Source organism: Suricata suricatta, chromosome 13 (assembly GCF_006229205.1).
Source record: "Suricata suricatta isolate VVHF042 chromosome 13, meerkat_22Aug2017_6uvM2_HiC, whole genome shotgun sequence".
NCBI classification, from domain to species: Eukaryota; Metazoa; Chordata; class Mammalia; order Carnivora; family Herpestidae; genus Suricata; species Suricata suricatta.
This window is the reverse complement of record NC_043712.1, coordinates 37,219,270-37,241,043: the sequence shown is the minus strand read 5'-3', so window position 1 is coordinate 37,241,043 and position 21,774 is coordinate 37,219,270. Positions and strand designations below refer to the sequence as shown.

General features: G+C 47.4%; 1 protein-coding gene, 1 non-coding gene and 1 pseudogene across 8 annotated transcripts in view; 1 reads left to right on the top strand and 2 right to left on the bottom strand.

Annotated features, from left to right (window-relative positions):
• The window catches only part of UBAP2 (ubiquitin associated protein 2), a 106,166-nt gene that overhangs the window by 974 nt on the left and 83,418 nt on the right, over positions 1-21,774 (bottom strand). For 6 of the 7 annotated variants that reach the window (XM_029920446.1, XM_029920447.1, XM_029920444.1 and 3 more), the window contains 15 exons: positions 21,463-21,737; positions 20,701-20,870; positions 19,060-19,273; positions 14,545-14,584; positions 10,989-11,172; positions 9,768-9,837; positions 5,201-5,396; positions 4,307-4,398; positions 3,995-4,042; positions 1,603-1,681; positions 1,162-1,367; positions 789-888; positions 598-705; positions 391-458; positions 117-308 (listed from right to left, as the gene is read on the bottom strand). In XM_029920446.1, the coding sequence (XP_029776306.1) occupies positions 117-308; positions 391-458; positions 598-705; positions 789-888; positions 1,162-1,367; positions 1,603-1,681; positions 3,995-4,042; positions 4,307-4,398; positions 5,201-5,396; positions 9,768-9,837; positions 10,989-11,172; positions 14,545-14,584; positions 19,060-19,273; positions 20,701-20,870; positions 21,463-21,737 (2,042 nt within the window). The remainder of the gene's footprint in view (positions 1-116; positions 309-390; positions 459-597; positions 706-788; positions 889-1,161; positions 1,368-1,602; positions 1,682-3,994; positions 4,043-4,306; positions 4,399-5,200; positions 5,397-9,767; positions 9,838-10,988; positions 11,173-14,544; positions 14,585-19,059; positions 19,274-20,700; positions 20,871-21,462; positions 21,738-21,774) is intronic. The other variant, XM_029920445.1, reaches the window with a different exon arrangement.
• LOC115277181 lies at positions 11,857-11,938 on the bottom strand. Its single transcript, XR_003902286.1, has one exon. It is a non-coding gene; the product is annotated as a small nucleolar RNA SNORD121A (small nucleolar RNA).
• On the top strand, positions 13,311-13,756 carry LOC115276430 (annotated as a pseudogene).

Here is a 21,774-nt window from a genome sequence, read left to right as displayed (position 1 = left end):
GGAGGAGGAGGAGGAGGAGGAGGAGGAGGAGGAGGAGGAGGAGGAGAGAAGGCTGTAAGGGGCGGAGCAGAACCCCCAGTCCAGGGCAGGGTGGCTGCCTCCATCACTGGGCTCACCTGGGCATCCTGTGGAAGGTGGTGGTGGAGCAGCTGTGAGTGAGGCTGTTGGTGGGCAGGCAGAATGTGCAAGAACGGCGGGGGCGCATAACCAGGGGCTGCTCCAGCAGCCAGGGGCCCGGTGGAGCCCAAGGCCGAGGGCAGGCTGAACGGTGGAGGAGTCCCTGCGTGAAATCCCTGCTTGTCAAAAGTCTGCAGGGTAAAGAGACAACAGTAAGGGTTAGCTCGGGCTGCACCTCCCACCGACTTCCCGTCCACCTGAATCCTCCCTCACCTGAGTCTTGCTGTAGACTGAGCCAGTCATATCAGGCAGGCCGGTGGTGCTCGAAGACACAGACACTCCTAGGAGGGAAAGCAGTTGTTCTCACAGCAGTCAGGCCCAGGCTCCAGCCTCCCACACACCTCCAGGGGTGACTGAGAAAGAGTCAGCAGAAGACAACTACTCTGGGCCTCAATCCTGGAAAGGAGGGGTAGACGCTACCTTTGCCAGGCCCAGAACCTGCAGACTTGTTTTGTGCCTGTGATGATCCACCATAGCCACCCTTGGTGTAGTCTCCCGCTGCTGTCCCCTGGGTCAGGTCATCATAACCTAGCATGGCAGGGTACAAGAGGTAGTGTGAGCTAGGCAAGCCTGTCCCATCTCCATCTCTCCGTGCTGGGAGCACCCCTCACCTGTGCCGTAGCTGTGCTGGCCATAGCCACTGGCCTGCTGGAAAGGGGTGGTGGGGGTGCTGAGGTTCACACCATGCTGCTTGGCTGAGGCCGGAGGGACCTGGTGGGGAAGCAGGAGAGGTATCAGTGAAGGACCAGGGCAGGGGAAGCAGGTCAGGTACCCCCCAGCAAAGCCTTAAGGCAGCAGGTGGCACAACCACAAGGGACCTGTGGTCACTAGTACAATACGTGCTAGCAGCTATAAAAACAGATGGGAAAGTAGCTTTGGCTCCAGTCTGAAACGTTCCTGAAGGCCAAGGTGAGTCTGAGTAGGGTCATGTCCCTCTCCCGGCTTCTCCCCAGAGCTGGAATAACGCCCCTGACAAATACTCACAAACATGGTGGGCCCATACTGGAAGGCACTAGGCACGCCTGTGTAGTAGGGGAGGCCAGTGTAGCTGTAGCCGGGTGGCAGCGCAGGATTCAGAAAGGGCTGCTGGGCTGTGTGGTGGGCCTGGGATTGGCTCTGCTGCGGCTGAGCCAGTGTGGTGGGGGGTGCAGGGGATGCGGAGTCACCTCGGCCAAACTTGGTGACATCACCTAGGAGAAGAGGAATCACGGACTCCAATTGCTGCCCCCCACCCTCTCCTTATTCCACCAGGAAAAAAGCCGGACTGTCTCCTGAAAACAGGAACAGGTCTTGCTGTCAGCTCAACAACAGGAAGCTAGCAGGCCTCTCTCAGCCCTTCTGCTTCTGTTTCTAGATTCCTAGGATTAGCTACAGCCCCACGCCCCACTGCCCCTGCCCCATTCCTCACCCCCTAAGCCGACTAACCTGAATATGGGTTATTAGCTAGGCTCCCATCTCGGCTGGCCAGGGCTGTGGGTGTAGCAAAGGGAATTCCATAGTAATCCTAGGAGAGACAGGGAGGCTCAATCAACAGAATGGCCTTGTCCCAGGCCCAACAGGCAGCACAGGCCATCCAGGCTAGGCCATTTCCCAGACAGGCCAGACTGCAGCAGCACACGCATACCTCCAGAGGGCAGCACCCAAAGAGAATTCAAAGTAATTGGTATCCTTGGGAGTTGTGCACTGTGGCAGTCACACAGTGTGCAAACACTGACAGGTCCATCAGCCTTCACCAGGAAGAGCCACTGGAGGCCCAATCTCACATGTAATTTACATGTGATGGAAGCTGGTAAAAGTCACAGACCAAACCAACTCAAGCAGCTTTTCATACGTGACAGATTCTAATGAGAAGCTAGGAAAGCACTCTGAAAAGGAACCAGCAAGAGAGGTGCTTGAGGGTTTAACAGAGGTCAGAACCATAATGCCATGTAGGCACAGCTGCAAAAGAACCCCAGATAAGGTCCTGAATTGGCCCCTCACCACCCTTTCTGTCGTGATGGCACTGACTATATAGGAGCCAGGGCAAGTGTAGACGCCAAGAGCGCAAAACACCGGAGGTCTGTGGAGGAGAGGTCTGACCTGGCTCTTACTCGCCAACCAGGGCTTTGCCCGTCCTACACATACTGTACCCTGGCCCTGGCCTCCAAGCCTCAGCAGGAAAGCTTTCCTGTTTTCTTCGCGGCCAACAGTGCCTGGTCACAACCAGATGGGAGCTATCCTGGCAAGGATATATACATCCTCCTTTGGCCCCCCTCCACATAACTTCCAGGGAAACCCAAAGCTTCCTCAGCCCTGAACCCCAGGAGGAGGCAGAACCAGGAAGTCACAAAGCTAGCAAGTCACAACTGGAGGCATGCTTAGAGAAGGCCCAAGAGGGGGAGCTCTTTCACAGAAAAAAGAAAAACCAAAGGCAAGAACTAGACACAAAAGTACCAGAAGCTAATAAATGAACAAAAGGGAAAATGAACACAATGTATCTCAAAAGGTAGGCTCAGAGGGGATTTCTCCTTCTAAGGCACAAAATGATACAAAGACTATGAGGCAGGATCCCAGAGCTGGGATCCCACTGAGATGTTCTTAGGGAATCCAGCACAACACCCTCTTACATTCCATCTCTGATGCCCGGGGCTCCTGGGTCAGATGGCTATAAGGCGACCAAGGTCACGTCCAGTTCTTCTGCAAAGCCCTAAGCCTCAGGCATCCTCCAGACACCCTAAGTTCTGTTGACCACCCTAGAAATCTGCCATCATGTCTTCAACACCCTTGCTGGGTCCATAGGGACACAGGCAAGAGCTGGAGAGGCCAGTAGGCCCTTGGGCAGCAGTGTGCTGGGCTGCTGGTTTGCACCCCAGGGAAGGGCTGCCCAGCTACCCTGACTCTACCTCTGGAAATACTTCTGCAACCAGAGAAGTTTTCTCCTGAAAGACAAGAGCTTCAGCCACCAGGCCCGGGAGGTAGAGAACACACCTGCAGCACCTTGAGCTCTTTGTGGGCGGGCAGAACAGGGGACAGCCCAAGGGGGGAAGAGGCTGAGGAAGGACACCTCACTGGGGAAAAACCTCCTCATCAGGAACAGGAAAGACCACATCCAGCAGAGGCATCTACACAACTTTCTACTTCCTGACAATGTGACAGATGCCCTAGGCTGCTGAAAATTCTCAGGAGTCTGGGAAATGCCAGACCAAAGAGGGAGAGGCACTGCAGCAGCCTGCAGGCTGGTCGGTCAGGGAGCACCTGCCCCACTGTGGTGCTGTGCCTGAAGGCCGGGCACCTCATCCTGGGGGTGAGGGTCATATTCAAGACACTGCCCTGGCCTCAGTGAGGCTGTAGCAACCAGGGACATCCTGGGGCCAGTGTTCTTGCAAGCAGTAATGTCAGGTCAGACACACAAAGGCCCTTAGAGACTGTCAACTCCAGTGGGTGACTCAGCTGGGGACAGACAAGCAAAGCTGGCATTACAAGCATCGGTGATGGCCACTTAAGAGGTACTTCAAAAAAGTGAACATGATAAAACCTCGAGAGGCAGGAATCAACCCCACCTTGTATCATATGGTTCGTCTTTTTTTAAAAGAGTTGGGGTGAGGGAGAAAGGACTCACATTCAGTAGGAGACACTGCCTACTGGGACCTGAGGTCCCAATGGTTTTCAAGTTCCCAAGCGGTAATAAGCTGAGGACATTCATGCCCAAGTGACAGTGGCACTAGGCATCACCCCCAGATGCAAGCAGCTTCCCCAGTAGGTTGACAGTGAAGGCCTAGGGAGGGAGGACCTGTGAAAGAGCCAGAAGCCCCCCACCCCCCTGCCACATCCCACTCACCATTGGCAGCCGTGACTGCAGCATCTGGAGCTCGTCATAGCCATAGATCTGCTTGAGGATAAAAAGGGTGTTAGGGTCCACATCCACCCCTGGCAAGCCCAGGCCCATATGGGGGACAAAAGAAGGTTGGGGAGCTAGGATATATTCTGGAAGGAGACTCAGACCATCTGCTGCCTTGATGGAGACTAGATGAGGGAGAAATAGCAGGCAAGGAGCAGCAGCAACCCAAGGCCTGCCTCGTCAGGTCCTGCCAGGTGTCAGCCACTAAGGCCAGAGGAATCGGGCAGCCAGGAGCTACAACCATGCACTCACGGGATAGGCAGGAAGCAGTCCTCCGGGGCCCACGAGGTACTGGTTGTGCAGCAAAGGAGGTACTCCCTGGGGCAGGTTAGGGGGTGCTTTGCCTGTAAAAGCAAAAATCACAGGAGTGAAGACGCCACCACACAGAATGAGATGCCTCAGCTACTATGGGGGATGGGGGACTGGAGCTCACTGTCACAGTGCTGCCCCCTAAGGGGCCACTGTGAGGGGGGAGGGCTGCAGCTGAAACCTACAGAGGGCTGTGCCAGGAAATGGGGCAGACTGAAAACATGTGACACCACATTCAGGCTCTCCATGCCCAGACTGAAACACTACCCCTCACCCACTCTTGACGGTCGCTTTGCACTGAGCAAACCTGCACATAAGGAACCATCTGCCTCCTCAGAACAGAAGTCTGGGGTGATCCCAGGGCAGGGGGGCAGGGTGTATCAAAGGTAGCTTTTAGCAGTTTCTACCAAACTACAGTTTGACCCAGACCACCCAGGTCTGGCTGATGGGCAATCAAACACACTAAGTGGCACAAGGAGCCCAAGATAGCTATTCCCTGGTCCCTCCATGTCACCAGGCTATCTCAGCTCCAGGGAAGATAAGGACAGAAAAGACAGGGGAGCTAGAAGCAAAAAGGCTACCAGGAATCCTGCCCAGGGGGGGTCCACCCAGAAGACTGATTTCGCCCATCTCACATCATCGCTGGAAGTCTGGGCCTCAAGAGGTCAGTGGAATAAAGAGGACAAGGGAGCAATGGCAGGGCTGGAGGGAGACCAGGATGTTCCTATGCTTATAGCTACCCAGCATGCCTTGCAGCCATCTCTAGGCCTCCCCCCTGGGAAGCCAAGAGTGCACCCTCTAGAGGCAGAGGATAGGAAAGGTCTGTAAAGCACACACCTGAGGTCACCAAGGGCGTGGCCCGGGTACTGCTGCTGGGGGCACTCACAGTGGTCCCGCCCAGGCAGAGGCTGTTCACCGTATTCATGCTGCTTGGCAGGCTGAGCCCTGAGGACGTGGCACCCGAGGCAGAGGTTGCTGCCGTTGAGAAGGTGGCTGAGGACTGGAGGGAAGGGGTGCTCTCCACGCTGGCTTGCTGGCAAAACAGAAAAGGCAGGACACATGGATCTGGGGGTAAAACACAAGAGTGCAGGAGAACCTGGTCTGGCACTGGCGCCTGCACTCTGAAGACCAGTGTGAGGGGCTCCATGCTTGGTGCTCACTCAGCCCCCACATTGCAGCCAGAGGAGGCCATCTGGATAACTCATGAGCTGAGTATCAAGCTATTAAAATTGGGCTTTATGAGCAACACCCTCCTAAAAATTGTTAAAGTTGTTCAAGCGAAGGTATCTGAAATAAGGTACAGAAACTCCACCTAAATCATATACCAACACAGACCATCTGACTGTGAGGTGAGTACCCACCTCACAGAAAAGAAGTCTCAGGAGAGTCAACACGACATCACAGACAGCCCCAGACCAAGTCAGAGCCATCTGGGGACAGCCACCTTCTACTTCTAAGTAGCCTTTCTAGAAAGCCCACTTCTTAACTACTCTGATAAGGAAGTTACAAGGGGTGAGGATAGGCCTGTGCTCCAAAGCCTGGGGACACTGTGCAGGCCACCAGGACCTACCTAAAAGGGCACAGCCTGTGCTTCTGCCTGTTTGACAGGATTCACCTAGGAATGAAAGGTGAAACCCAACAAAAATTCTGCACACAGTTCTAGGAAGCCTGCCCAGCTGCTCGGAACCAGGTACCAGAAAGGGCTTTACCAGCTTTAAGGGCTGTGTGGGGCGTGGGTAGAAGAAAGAGATACATCTGGGCTGGAAAAACAAGGCCCAAAGTGGGAAGAAATGGCTCTGTAATACTGAGACCAGCCTCCAAACCAGAACGTGTGCAGAAATAGAAGTCTGGAAACTCCTGGAGAAGCCTCAGGAACGAGAAGCCCCAGGAGAAGGGCGACAACCATGCACCCCGCCTTCCACTGCACAGACACTTCTGCAGAGGTCCCAGCCTCAGAGGCTGCCCTACCCATCTGAGCACCAACCTTCAGGCCCTGACATCCAGAATCAGTTCAGCAAGGTAAAGACAGCTAAAATCATGGTCTCCAGGAGCACCCCAGGACTCTGCTCCCTCAGCCCGGACTGGCAGAAGCAGGGCAAGGACAGCCCCAGCACCCACTCCATGGCCCTCTGCACAGAGCCAAACTGACCACCTGCTGAAGAGTTAGGAACAGCTCTGACCACTGTGCCTAGGTGTCACTGGTCATAGAACTGAAAACTTTCTTAACCATAGGACAAAGAATTACTATTCCCTAGTCCAGGGAGAGGGTGTCCACAGAAGAGCAGCCTGCTAGAAAACTAGTTCCTAACTTGCTGAAAGGAACTCAAAGTCATCCTGGAAGCTTTTCCTGCCTCCACCTGAACCTGAGAGGGCTCCGGTCTCTGTTCCTCAACCTCCCAAATCTGCGAGGGCCACAAGGGGCTAGCATCACTGGCTTCCCCTCCATTTAAACAGTTGACACAGTGTCTCCAACGGAGCAGGGCCACCAGCTGTCAGAAAGGGCCCAGAAGAGCACAGCTGGACCGAACCTTCCACAAGGACACAAAGACCAAGAGAAAACCCTGAGATTTCCTTTATAACCTTCAAGTGGGAAAGATCTAATTATGACAAGTATGAAAAGACTGATGTATCTGACTATATAAAAGTCAAAAATAAAATGACAAACCTGGGGAAAGTATGTGGACCTCCCATCACAAAGGGCTACTTTACTAGTCTCCTGAATATGGAGTGCCTAGAAACAGACACCAAAGACCTCACAGAAAGATGAACAATATAAATAACTCACCCAAAAGGAAATGAAATGGCTTTCTAATATATGAAAAAAAAAGATATTTGAACTCACTCAATTAAAAACTGTACTGAAAGGCAACTGGGTGTCTCAGTTGGTTAAATGTCTTGACTCTTGATTTTGGCTCAGGTCATGATCTCACAGTTCATGGGTTTGAGCCTTGCATCAGGCTCTTACAACTTGGAGCCTGCTTGGGATTCTGACCCTCCCTCCACTGTCTTTCTCTCTCTCTCTCTCTCTCTTAAAATAAAAAATAATTCTGGGGAAAACTGTACTGACAGGTCATTTTTTTGAATTAACACATTAGGAACATAAAAAATTTGATAATGTGATTTCAGGAGGCAGTGGGGAAACAGTACATTTCATTCATTACCAGGAGGTAAATAGGTTAAAAATACTGTGCAGAGCAATTTGGCAATTTATATAAATGTTAAATGCTTAGGGGGCACCTGGGGAGGTCAGTCGGTTAAGCTTCCAACTCTTGATTTCAGCTCAGGTTATAATTGCATGCTTCTGAGATTGAGCCCGTGTAGGTCATGGGATTGAGCTCTGAGTAGGGCTCAGCACTGGGAACAGGACCTGCTTAAGATTCCTTCTTTCTCTCTCTGCTCCTCTCCTCACTCTCTTAAAAAAAAAAAAAAAAAAAGTCAAATGCCTGGGGATTCAACTTCCAGCATTTACCCTGTAGACATAGCTGCACATATGAAGCTCCACCACTAGAAAACTGAGGAAGCAACGTGGTACAATAGAGCTATGGAAAAAGAAGAAAGAATCTAGGATTCAACACAAATATCTCAAAGATGCACTGACAATGGGGAAAACACTGACAGATACCATGTAGGGAAATATGTAGGGAATACTCCCATTTGTGTTATTAATGAAAGAAAAAGGTCAAGAGGCACGGGGAAAATGACTTTGTCTATGCATTTCCCATTTCATGGGTTAAAAAAACCCCAACTCCAGTGGGTCAAGAAAAGAGTAGGAAGAGGGGCAGAACCAAGCAGACTAAATAAAGGAAAACATTTCAGTATGTATCCCTTCATACTATTCAGTACTATATTAGCAATGTGGCAATTCTGTCACTGACAAAGTATGGACTACCTGATGAGGCAGTTCTGGCTGTGGCTATTTAGGCTGCAGGATTTGGAGTTTCTGGCTAAAGCACAGAGTACAGCTAACCCACGAGAGCAAGAGCACTGGCTCCAACGCACCAGGGCCCGGAAGGCAGGGGCCCAGCTCTCTAGAACTTGTGACGGGGACCACTCACAGCCCCCATGGGCTAAACAGGGTGTACAGGCACTTACTCCATATTTATACTGATTTAAACATGGTGATCTATGTGTTTTATGACAAAGAATTATGTGTAAGATTTCACTAGGAAAACTGGAGTTTGAAAAGCAAAATAGTCACTTCCTAATGGAAAGATAGAGCCAACCTTTCGCCATCATCCCCTTCTGCAGCAAATGACCTCTTCTTCAGAGGAAACAAATTTCCCCGATTTCTAATCTCTCCTACTGATCTGTACCCCAAATGTCCTTCCCTGCTTGGAGGCCCCTCTGCTCTTATCTCCCAGTAAAGGAACTTCATGGTCAATCTAAGTACCTCTCTGCAGAACCCTAATAAGCTCAAGTGCCCTCTAAGCCTTGAGTCACACACCCTAAACCACCCTGCCTCCTTGCCATGTCACCAACTTTCGTTCCTCCATCCACCACAGGCTACACACACCCACCACTGAAAACGTGCTGCCAAGAATCCACCTCAACCATCACCTAGGGTTACCCTTGACATGTCAGGACCTTTGCCAGCTGGCATCCCACTTATACTACCATTCCTGCCTCTCCATACCCTGACTTCCTGCTTCAGGATCAAACTTCCAAAAGTCTGCCTCTGAGCTGGGGAAGGTGGCCTGCAATGGCATGAGGAAAGAGGAGAGAATACCTAAGCTACAAAAAGGAAAGTCCTCATGACCATCAACGAACTGGAATGTGGTTCCACTGACTGGGCTAAGGGCCAGGGCTGTCAGCCTGAGAGAGGGAGAGATGCATGAGCATGTGGCAAAGGACAGCTATTCCTCACACAAGTTCTTTTTCCCTCTAAGCATTCTCTCTACAATGGAATTCACAAAGTAACAGAAGGTTATCTAGATCAATGCTCTTGATTCAACTTGACTTTTGGTGGAGTCCAAGCTGAAGTTAGCAATGAGCCTACTTGCCTTGCAATGAGCCTTTTTCCTCACAAAAGTCTGCAAATACCTCAACATGACCAACCCCAGACAAAAGTCTCCCCTAACGAACCAGGAGCTCAGTAAATACTCAGAACAAATCCATCCTGAGAGCCCTGCCGATCACAGATCAACTCTGGAGAAACAAATCCTCCATGGAAGTACCAATTTAGGAATCAAGATGTCCTCTGTGGTGCCTAAGAAAGACAACAGCTCAAACCACATACCTAGATTGAGATAACACGCCTGGGCAATTTGAGATTATTTCAAACATTCAAAACACACATATTAAAATCCCACCTGCATGTGACTAAACTCTGATCACCATGTGACTAAGCTACTAGCTCCAACTTGTTGAGCAGGGAAGGGGATGAAGGAGTCCAGAGGACACTTACCGTGTGTGACGTGCTGGAGGAGAGCACCGCATGTGCAGAGGAGAGGCTGCCCTGGTGGCTGGAGAGGGAACTAGAAGAAAACAGCACCACATGTCACCCCACAGAGTTACCCCACAGGAGAGGCCCACATGTCCAGGCGGGCCAGATATTAAGCCTGCCCTGTCCTTCCAAGGGCTTGACAGCCCTCATTCCTCATCACCTTGGGGCCCAGACCAGGTGTTCTGATGGTTGGAAAAGACCCAAAGGGTTATTCACCACGAGGATCTGGGACACCCTGGCCTGGGAAACCTCCAGGGACAGCTTCAGTCAACTGAAATCATTTGTGCTTTAAACTGGAAAAAGTTAGAACAGGACTGCACTAAAAACACTGCCAGTCATGGAGACCCCACTCAATCTGTGTGCAAGGGAAGAAAAGTTCCTATGTTCAAACCCACATGACAAAGCCAGAGCCTGACTTCCCATCAAATCCAGAATTCAAATCGAACACATTTTTATTCCTGGCTTAAGGGGGAACGAGGGATACTCTACCCCAAAGATACAGGATGAGGACCAAACAAAACCCATTCTCCTATACCTTGCTGTAATAACTGAATCTCTGAAGCCATAAGAGCAAGTGAAAGACTGGCTCAGAAATCAAACATTATTCTCAGGGCACCTGGGTGGCTCAGTTGGGCATCCGACTTCGGCTCAGGTCATGACCTCACAGCTCATGAGTTCAAACCCTGTGTCAGACTCTGTGCTAATGGTTCAGAGCCTGGAGCCTGCTTCGGATTCTGTGTCTCCCGCTCTCTCTGCCCCTCCGCCACTTGTACACTCTCTCACTCTCATGCTGTCTCTCTCAAAAATAAACATTAAAAAAAAATTTATTATTTTTTTAAAAAAGAACAAAAAACCATTATTCTCACTTCACATCACAGTGACTCGAGCCCAGAATGGGAAAGGCCAGGCCAGGCTGAGGGCACACTCCTGAAAGCTCCCTAGCTCCACCCATTCCTAGGGTCCCCATGCTCGGTGACAGCAGGGGCATTACACAGTTACACAGCTGCTGATGCTTCTGAGACAGAGCCCAGCCAAAATCTATGCACTAAAGCATTATTACAAAAGGCCAGGACATCATGCTGCGGGCAACAAGAGGGTTTAGTTCATTGAAACAGCTCTCTATAAAGGTTCAGGACTTCGCCCCAGTGTGCCTCTCACTCTGCGCCCATATTCTCCCCATACCTGCTAAGCTGAGAGAGGGGGCTGCTGGACAGGTCACCAGGCTGGGACATGGAGGGCAAAGTGGCAGTGTGCTGGGACGGAGAGGATAGAAGCGTGGTGCAGGAAGTGGTGCTGGGCAGTGAGCCCGCAGATGGGAGGGCGCAGGGAGGGTCTGTTGTCTTTGGAGCTGGAACGGATGAAGTAGCTGTAAGAAACATACTGGTTTAGCTCCAGAACCAATCACAAGTATCTAAAATACGCTTGATGTCTTGTGATAGGTCAGGCTCAGTTTGAGACACATACAAAGTTACAATCCCCAGGGAAAATGCCCAAGCATTTTCTGTCCGGTATGACTAATAAAAATGACATGTGAAGGTAAGATGAACAGGATTTGGCAAAGAGTAGGAAATGATAGCTTTATAATCATAAACTAGCCTATAACATGGATATACTTCGCCTAACTAAAGGACCTAACCCAGAGTTGCACCCAGAAAGAATAGGCTGAGAGGCAAATTTTTCTCAAAAGGCTCAACAAAGGATGGTACAAATCTGGTAGGCTAGACCATCAAAGGGTTAGGTTTTTGCTTGTATCAGGCTGACTTGTGAAAGCTCATAGCCAATTCAAAGCACATGGGGGTTGAGAACCCAGGGTACATACATACACTGTGGTGAGTTACATATGCCTAAAATCTACTGTCCCACACCCACATTCACATGCATAGTGAGCATTTCCGTGAACAAACAAGCCCTCAGAGTATGTAAAGGAGATTAGGCTTCCAGAAGAACAAAAATCCTAACTGTAGAAAAGACTCAGTTTTAGTTCTATCCACACATAGAACTCAGATATGTGCTTGGAGATTAGGCTTCCAGAAGAACAAAAATCCTAACTGTAGAAAAGACTCAGTTTTAGTTCTATCCACACATAGAACTCAGATATGTGCTTGGAAATAAAGCATCATTGTCTTTTCCACCTGCAGGACTCCCTGGCTGCCTGATGGAAAGCCCGCTAGTCTCTCAAAAGGACAATTTAAAAACAAGCACAGTAGCAACAGGGTCACACAGAACATGGCCTATACTTGAGTGGTCCTTACAATCTTGAGACTTGCTTTTGACTGACAGTCTATTCCAAATGTGACACCTATTACAGAAGCCAGATGAAAGCACCAAAGATGTCCCTGACCCAAAATTCAGACACCGTAAGTTACCTACCTAGGTCTTGGGTCACATTGTAACAAATTCACAAGAAGCCTCTGACATAATGGGAGTGCAGAGACAGATGGAGATAAAAACCTATCTAAAATGCACGCTGTGTTTTCCAGACATTTCATATCTCATGATTTCATTCTCAATCTCCAAGTAATAATTGGGGCGTGTGGCTGGCTCAGTTGGTAGAGTGTGCATCTCTTAATCTCAGGGTTGTGGGTACAAGCCTCATTTTGGGTATAGATATTACTTAAAAACAAAATTGTTAAAGAAAAAAAATCTCCAAATAATCTAGGACACCTCAATATGTTCTCAATCTCATGCCTGAAGAGAGAAAATTTGCCACCAAGGCTTGTGAAATGAGAATGTCCACTGACATCCCAAGTTCTCAAAGCTACCCATGTACCTCCCAACCCTTTTGGCAGCCCAGCAAATCCCAAAGCCAACTCTGGGTGAATCACATGTATCATTTCACTTCCAACTGAGGCCTCCTCTTAGACTGAAAGAAATTTCCAAAAATCGTAAATAAAAGGAAAGTCTTTCTGGCTTCTATACCCATTAATGGATACTCATATGCCCTACTGAAAAGTGAGTGAAAATCATCATAGTCAATCACAAATAAGTGAGCCAAGAACAAAGGAAAAGAACAACTAACAGGGATTCACCTGCACCATCATCTCCAGGGATCACTGAGCTTACTAGAATTAATAAAATCTTATCACCATTTTTCCCCAAGTGTTTACAGTGAGCACCATATTATCTCTAATCTGCACAACAGTCCATCAGATCCTAAAGGCAAGGAACATGCCTTTCCCGAACTAGCACACCAACTTCTGCTTTAAAAGTCCTTGACACGGGTAAGATGGCCGCAGGGGGACGGTCCCAGAGGTGATGGGGTGTTAGGCCTGTACGTCCCTCGGGAAAGGTCGACGGGTCCGAAGAAGTGAGCTCACAGCCCAGTCCAGCAAATGTGTGTCGGCTTTTCTTGCCGCGGCCATGGGGACGGCCCAATAAAGCCTTTGTCCTGATGGGCGATTCCAGCATTTCGCTGTCCTGACCTGGAACGTCCCGAGGGCTGTGGTGTCCGTGCTCCGATGGAGGCTCGAGGCCAGTCCCTGTGTCCCAACAGGCGCGACATCAAGCACCCCATGCCTAGGGGCGCGGGGAGGCTTGGCCTCCCCCAGGGCAGCCACCTGTGCTGGTTGCTGTGCGCTTTCACCTTAAAGTTGTGCCAAGCCGAGGCTCCGGTGCAGGCGGAGAAGCTGTCAGTGAGCACCTCAAATCTGCCGTGCTGGCTGGTGGAAGAGTTCGTGGTGGCGGAGGAGTGTGCTCCGTGCTCGAATTTCCAAGCTAAGACCACCCCTGAGTGTGGTTCCACAGGGTACGTGGAGAAAATCACCTGCAGCTCATCTAAAAGGAATGAACTGAAAAGCTGCCGCTCAGCTCTGATGGAACACTTATTCTGGAAATTTGAAGGGGCTGTCGTGGGTGTGGCCTTGGTCTTCGCTTGTCTGGTCATTGTTCGTCAGGGACAGCTGGACAGAAAAGCTCTGGAAAAGGTTTGGAAGCAGATCGAGTCCATATAGTGACCTTCTGCACTTCGATAGGGGTCCTGGGGACCCTACCTCAGACAGACAGTGGGATGGACGGACTCGTGCCCCTGGTTCTCCGGGAACTTGTGGTGGCGCCCCCTTCTGCGTCTCCTGTCCAGATCATCAACGAGCAAGAGGAGTGGAACGGCTCCCTTCCCTACTGTGATCGGTTTGGGACAGGAAGTAATGGCAGCAGACATGGGAACAGGGTGGCAACTTTATGCCTCAGTTTACCAGCTACCTATCTTCCCCTTCTGCTTATTTAAAATTTTCAGGATACAATTTCAGCAAAAAAGTTTATTTCTCAGCCAAAACCTCTGTTTCCCCTCAACCTTAGCCCCAAAGAGGAAATAAAGTTGTGGATGTATCAAGAAAGAAGAAAAAAAAAAGTCCTTGACAGTATTGGAGTGAGAGCCCTTTCACCACACCAGAACCTGTACCTCTAAGCAAAGCGTCTTCTAGATCCATGCTACACTCTACACCTGGGGTGCAGTCAAACTAAAACAGAATGCGGCTATCAATTCCTTCTTGTTGTAGCTAACATTTCTCAAATCCCATCAGGTACAAACTACTCGCACAGGAATCTCTAGCTGAACTTGTAAACTCTACCAAAGAAATGATGCCAACAACGGATACGAAGTAGCTATCAGAATAAATGCAAAAGTATTATTTTTGCAGACCTAGTCACTAGCCTATTGTTTTCCCCATCATATTAGCAGCCACACTCTACTTCTGTTTGGTTTTCACCACCCTAAATGAGAATACTCAGCTTATATACTTACTGTCTATTGTCTGCTGACTTCGACTACCACCATGTCCATTCTATGAAGAAAAGAAAAGAAAGTAAGTAAACCCACCAAAATCAAATGATAACCTAGCTAACTTTCTATTGGGATTTAGTCAGAAAAACATGAAGTACAGATTGATCAGGAAATGAAATGGGACACCAAGGTGGCTCAGTGGGTTAAGCATCCAATTCTTCATTTCAGCTCAGGTCATGATCTCACAGTTCATGAGACTGAGCCCTGCATCAGGCTCTGCGCTGCCTGCTTGGGATTCTCTTCCTCTCTCTCTGCTTCCCCCACCAAAATAAATTTTAAAACATTAAATAAAAGAAAAACTACATCCTGTTTTATTGTGTCTTAATAAAAGAAAAGATAATTAACATATTCTTAATAAATCTAAGGAGCTGACATTTTTGAAAACCAGACTGGGTTTAAGACTCAAATCACAAGAAGCAAAGAAACAGTCCCAAAAATTATTAAGTCGTATAAAGAACTTGGGAACTTATACTGAAATCACCACATCTTTCTCACACACATTATCTCCTAGTACCACTCATGCAAGAAAAATAAGTTTCCAAATTAAATGGAAAATGATTCTCAGAGAAAATGAGAAACTTTGAAACACTTCACTATGAAACATGGCTTTTCTTAACTGGGTAGGGCAGGAGCAGGTTAGCAGAGTATGGTAGTACCAAAAAGAGCAGAATCTGAAACAATTAGTTTGCATTAACCATAAGGCATTTCACTAGAAACCAGACACACAAAAGGAGGCATCCTCACAAGGAAAATTTCCCCCAACTGAGCAAGAGAGACAGGCATATAGAGAGACAGGGCCCAGACACTATCCCTGGATGGGAAAAGGAAGCTGACAGAGACTGCCTTCTTACAAATATGAAAACTTAGGGGCGCCTGGGTGGCTCAGTGGGTTAGGCGTCTGATTTCAGCTCAGGTCATGATCTCACAGTCTGTGAGTTCGAGCCCCACATTGGGCTCTGTGCTGGCAGCTCAGAGCCTGGAGCCTGCTTCGGATTCTGTGTCTCCCTCTCTCTCTGCACCTCCCCCACTTGCACTCTGTCTCTCTCTCAAAAGTAAATAAACATTAAAAAAAATTTTTTTTTAAATATGAAAACTTAAACTAAAGGAAAAAGACAGGCCTTTAGATGTTGCTTCTGCATTAATCCAAATTCTGTTATGTTGTTGGTAATGTTTATTTCCTTTTTTTAAACATATTTTTAAAAGTTTACTTATTTTGAGGGGGGTTGAGAGAGACAGCGAGAGAGAGCGAGCAAGCGAGCGAGAGAGAGCGAGCAAGCGAGCGAGAGAGAGCGAGCAAGCGAGCGAGAGAGAGCGAGCAAGCGAGCGAGAGAGAGCTCGCACACATGTGCACATGCACGGGGGAGGGGCAGAGAGGGAAGGAGAGAGGAGAATCCCAAGCAGACTCCACACTGCCAGCAGGAAGCCCAATGCAGGGCTCAAACCCACAAACGGTGAGATCATGACCTGAGCGGAACCCAAATGCTGGATGCTTAGCCAACTGAGCCACGCAGGTGCCCCTAATATGTTTTTTCCCTTAAAAAAAATTTGAGATTATTTACAAGAAATGTAGACAATAAAAGATTAGAACTTCAAGGGGGAGGGGTAAAATGAGTTAAAATAAAAGACTGAGGTCAGGAAAAGGAAAACACAATATACCTTACCAATATATATACAGATAGGTAGAAAGCATTCAAAATTGTATCTCTGCCTCCCTTAAACTAGAGTTCACTATGCACTAGGGGCACCTGGGTGGCTCAGTTGGTTGAACATCCAACTCTTGATTTCAGCTCAGGTCAAGATCCCAGGGTCGTGGGATCGCGGCCGCCTTGGGCTCCATGCAGAGCATGAAGCCTTGCTTAAGATTCTCTCTCTCCCTCTGCTCCCTCTCCCACCTCCCCCGTTTATAAATGCTCTCTCAAAACAAAATAAAAATTAAAAAAAAGTTCACTATGCACTAAATACGTTCACATGATACCAAGCATGTACCTCAAAACAGCACAAACGGTGACATACAGAGAAATGTTCTAAAACTACAGCACACAGAAAGAATAAAAAAGGGGAATAGAAAAGAATAGCCATCAGACCTTAGGAATATTTCATTTGACCTTGAAAATCACATTTAAAACATAGACAATGGGGGCAACTGGGTGACTCAGTGGACCAAATATCAGACCCCACTGATTTCGGCTCAGGGGATGATTACACGGTTGTGAGATGCAGCCCTGGAGAAGGCTCCCACTAGGTGCAGAGACTAAATACCTCTCCGTCTCCCTTAGCCCCTCCCCAGCTAGAATTTGCTCCCTTTCTCAAAAAAACAATGGACAAACTGATTCAACACAGAAGCCATATTATTTGGGGTGGGGATAATTCCAGGCAAAAGAATGGTGGGAGTGAAAGTAAAGAAGTGCCAAATGGTCAGGAGAGAAAAAAAATCTGTGGTCTTAGTTCAACTAGCCAAGCAAGGAATGAGATGGGTAATGATCTGAGCAAGCAGCATACCAGGTGAAATTAAAGCTGAAATTCAGAAGGTGACCAGATAACAGGGATTTAAGCTTGGACAGCACAAAGTCTGATTTATGTTTTAGAAACTATAGGTCAGTACTATACAAGGGAATGTTCAGCAATAAAGGGAGTATTCTACACGCACATTTGCATGCTCCTATATTACGGTCACTACTAATATTGAGCATTTAAAATTTGGCTATGGGGTGCCTGGGTGGTTTAGTCAGTTAAGCATCTGATTCTTGGTTTCAGCTCAGGTCACAATCTCACTGAGTTCGAGCCCTGATTCCAGCTCCGTGCTCACAGTGGGGAGCCTGCTTGGGATTCTCTGCCTCTTTCTCTTTCTGCCCCTTCCCCACTTGCACCTTCTCTCTCTCTCTCTCTCAAAATAAACACATTAAAAAAAATAAATTTGGTTGGTATGTCTGAGAAGCTAAAATTCTGTTTATTTAATTTAAATAAACTTCTACATGTGGGGCACCTGGATGGCCCAGTCATTGTGTGTCCAACTCTTGGTTTTGGTTCGTGGTTTGTGGGTTAGAGCCCTAAGTCAGGCTCAGCACTAACAGTGCAGACCCTACTTAGGATTCTCTCTCTGCCCCTACCCTGCTCCCACTTGTGCTCGCTCTCACTCTCTCAAGACAAAGTAGTAAGCTTTAAAAGACAAAATAAACTACTACGTGTGGTTAGTGGTTACCATATTGGAACCTCCTGTTAAAGATCAGAATATATAGCTTATAAAAAATATGTAAACCCAGGAAGACAAATAAAGTGAAAAAGTGGTAGCAACAAAATTCTATAGATTAGAAAGCACAGACAGGATGGCAACTGACTTAGTTCACACGGTAAAGCCAAATCCAAAGCTAGTGGCATGCAAATCCTGAAAATAAGGCAACTTAAATCAAAGAGCCATCCGAAGCAAGTCAGTATATATCTACACCAGAGAACTTTGAAAGTGGGAGTGGAGGTACAGCTAAATGTAGGAGGATTTGTTTAAAGACTGCACAGACCAGATCTCCTCCCCGCTCCATCCATTTGCACAGCAGGGTAAGTGCCTCCTCCCACCTTCTCCCTCATGCCCTAAACATCATCAAAAGGGTTAACATATAGTCAAAGATAGTGTTAAAAAAAGAAATTGATCTCAAGTCAACACAGACATAACGAGTATTCTGACGACAGACTTCTCTTTCCACTAGGCTTTACTTAAGACAGACATAGGCCCTACAGGGAAGTGCCCAGCAGAAGAGTACCAGGAAAATCTAAACAAGCTCAACAGAACATGTCAAAGGAGCTGACAAAGGAGGTTTCCACCCCCCACCCCCAAAGAAATGGCCTACTCATGCCGTCCCACATCAAAGCCCACATTCCACTACCTACCAGGCAAGCCAAAGCCCACAGTTAATCTTTTAGGGTCAAGTAGGCAGCCTGGAATCACCAGACATTTAAGGAAAACATCTAACATAAAACAAAAGAAAGGGAGGGGGAAAAAATTCCTACGTTGAGATGTACAATTATATCCTGAGAGTGTTAGAAGGAAACTTAAGAAAATGAATCCAAATTTCTGCTAGGCCAATTCAACTCTTTTTATGATTTTCGTGTTGTCTACTCTTTGAAGTGGCTCTTACTAGTAATGTTTGAACACCTTTGCTTTAAAGGAAACTAAAATGTTACAACTAAGACTACAGTACCCCCACCCTATCCAAAATACTATGAACCACTTGGGATGTATCCTTATGCTTTCTTTACTTATGCTAAGTTTCTGGGTCCATTCACACATTCCTGGGCATGGGTGCTTGAAAAGCCGATTTCACACCAGATGCCCACTATTAGCAATCTCAACAAAGTACAAGGATTCTATTCAAAAGGTTAACCAATTTCTTAAAGATAATCTCACCTAAAACACTCAATTTCCCAAATAAAACACTGACCTCCAAATAGGATTTTGTACAAGAAGAAACCTGAAAGACCAATTACCGTGACGGTTCCTGGAGCTGACTCCGATGGACTCACAGAGCTTTGGTATGCAATTCTGTTATGCACAGAACTCTGGTCACAGGAGGAAGACGTTGTTACTGGACTAGTGGGGCTCAGTGATGAGCTGGTCAGACTGGAGGAGGTAATGACTGAAGTTGTATAGGTAGAGTTCTGTACTGCACTGGTCATTGGTAGAGAGGTATTCAAAGAATCACTAGACAATAAAAAGATTTAGACATAAATCTGTGTCATGTTACATGGCTTCATCAAGAATTATTTCATCACTTTACTGTCGTACTATAAATGAAATAAACAGGTCTGACCTACACATTCACACTACAGCACTCTTTAACTGCATTACAAATGGAAATTCAAAACACCCCTCCCTTCCAAATCAGACCCACCATTTTTTTAAGTGTTTATTTATTTTGAGACAGGGAAAAAGAGAATCCCAAGCAGGCTTGGCACTGTCAGCAGAGAGCCTGATATGGGGCTGGATCTCAAGAAACGTGATATCATAACCTGAGATGAAATCAAGAGTCAGATGCTCAACTGACTGAGCTACCCAGGCATCACAGACCCACCTAATTTAAATGACATGCAGAAGGGCATTTTTAAGAATCCTTAATAATCTTTAAGGAATCCAGATGTCTGGGATCATTTTTAGAAAGAGAACCCAAACAAACATTAGGTTTTAGCACTGGAGAGCAGAAAAATTAGTAAAACCTAAAATCAGGGGTTCTCTACCTATAAAACAAATATTCCCCTGAAGGAAAATAAGTGTTGGCAAACATACAAGAACTGCATCCCTTGAGGTGCCTTGAGGCGCCTGGGTGGCTCAGATAATTAAGCATCTGACTTTGGCTCAGGTTGTGAGTTCAAGCCCTGCATCGGGCTCGGTGCTGACAGTTCAGAGCCTGGAGCCTGCTTCGGATTCTGTGTCTCCCTCTCTCTCTCTGCCCCTCCCGTACTTGCACTCTGTCTCTCTCTCTCTCTCTCTCTCCCTCTCTCAAAAATAAATATTCTTTAAAAATTTTTTAAATGAAAACATAAAAAATAAATTAAAAAAATTTTTAATTGCATCCCTCATAAATTATCGGTAAAAACATAAAATGCTGCAGCCATGTGAAAAAAGTTTACTGGTTCTTCAAATGGGTAATAGAGGGTTACCATTCGACCCAGCAATTACGAGATCTAAATCCCAAAGAACTGAAAGGAAACAAAATCTGTAAACGATCATAGCAGCATGAGTCCTAATAGCCAAAAAGTGGAAACAATCCAATGTCTGTCAACTAATGAATGGATAAACAAAATATGATATATCTGCACAATGAAATACTATTCAGAAATAATATGCACACATGCTACAACACGGATGAACCTTGTTATATGAAGTCTGGAATTAGGACATCTGGAGACAGATGATTAGCTGCCAAGGGATAAGGGGAGGGAGAAACGGAGTTACTAACAGGCACAAGGTTCTTTTTAGGGTTATGGAAGAAAAGTTCTGGAAGCAGGTACTAATAATGGCTGCCCAAACCCACCAGCACAGTGTGTATTGCCTCCAACAGATGATTTCTTAGACTCTATCTTACTTTACTTTGCCAACAAAGGACTTAATCCAGAGAAGAGGCTGTGTACCTTAATGACTTCGAATACAAGCTGATAGGAATCTGGTTACTATTTTCACTGCTTGCAGCTGATCCAAATTCAGAGAGAGAAGGTTCTGATCCAAATTCCAAGGCGCCAAACTGAACGTTTAATCCTGTGACATCTGCTGAACCAGGCATTTCAACTGCAGAAGCTGGGGTCTGAAAAAGCAGAGCCATCACGTCGGAAACAGAGATCAGAGACTCCAAGTCCCAGAGGCCTGTAACAGAGCCAAGTGAGTACTGGCTTCCCAAAGCACTATGGACACCCCTGAGGAACAAGGGGCGAAAGGCCCAGAAGTAGGAAAAAAAAGGAAAAGAATATTTCAAAAACAAAGAGAAGAGAAAAAAGAGAAAAGAAAAATTAAAAGTTAACAGCAGAATGACCAATGCCACCAACTGCTTCTTAAAGCAAAGGCCACAGGGGGAGTTGGTGGAGGAGAGCAGGCCTTTGCTGAAAACACTATCTGGTCAAAGAATCACTTTCTCTCTATCTGTGCGACACAGCTAAATGCACAAGACCAGCAAATTCTCTGAGCCAGGTCCAATAATTTGAATTAACAGTTCCTACAAAAAGCCATTCCCTCTTATATTAGCCCAGGCACTCAGAAATGGCCGATTCCTCATAAAGCAGGAAGCCATGTGCGTGAAAAAAAAAAAATTACCATGTCACTGAGGCTTACTAACCTAGCCCTTGAGCTAAATGTTAACTACATCCACCGCTGGGGCTGTGACTTCCGGATGTAGAACACACCTTAGAGGCTGGAGGTATCCGCCGCTTCGGTAGTTTGATGTGTTTAGGCTGTGGTTGATGGGTGGACACAGCAATGTTCTCTACAGTCATGCTGGGAAGCTGCAGAAGCTTGTTCACAGTGGAGGTACTGTCCCTGGGTGTTGACTCTCGCAGTTTTACCTGGGAAGGAAAGGACTCCAACCCAGGAGGAGGAACAGCAACGGGCTGAGTGTGGTGCTGCTGTCGCTGGCTCAGTTGACTAAGAACCGGGGATGGTTCTGGTTGAGATTTGAAGTCTATTAAATAGGTAAAGGGCGAGGGAAGGAAAGCAAG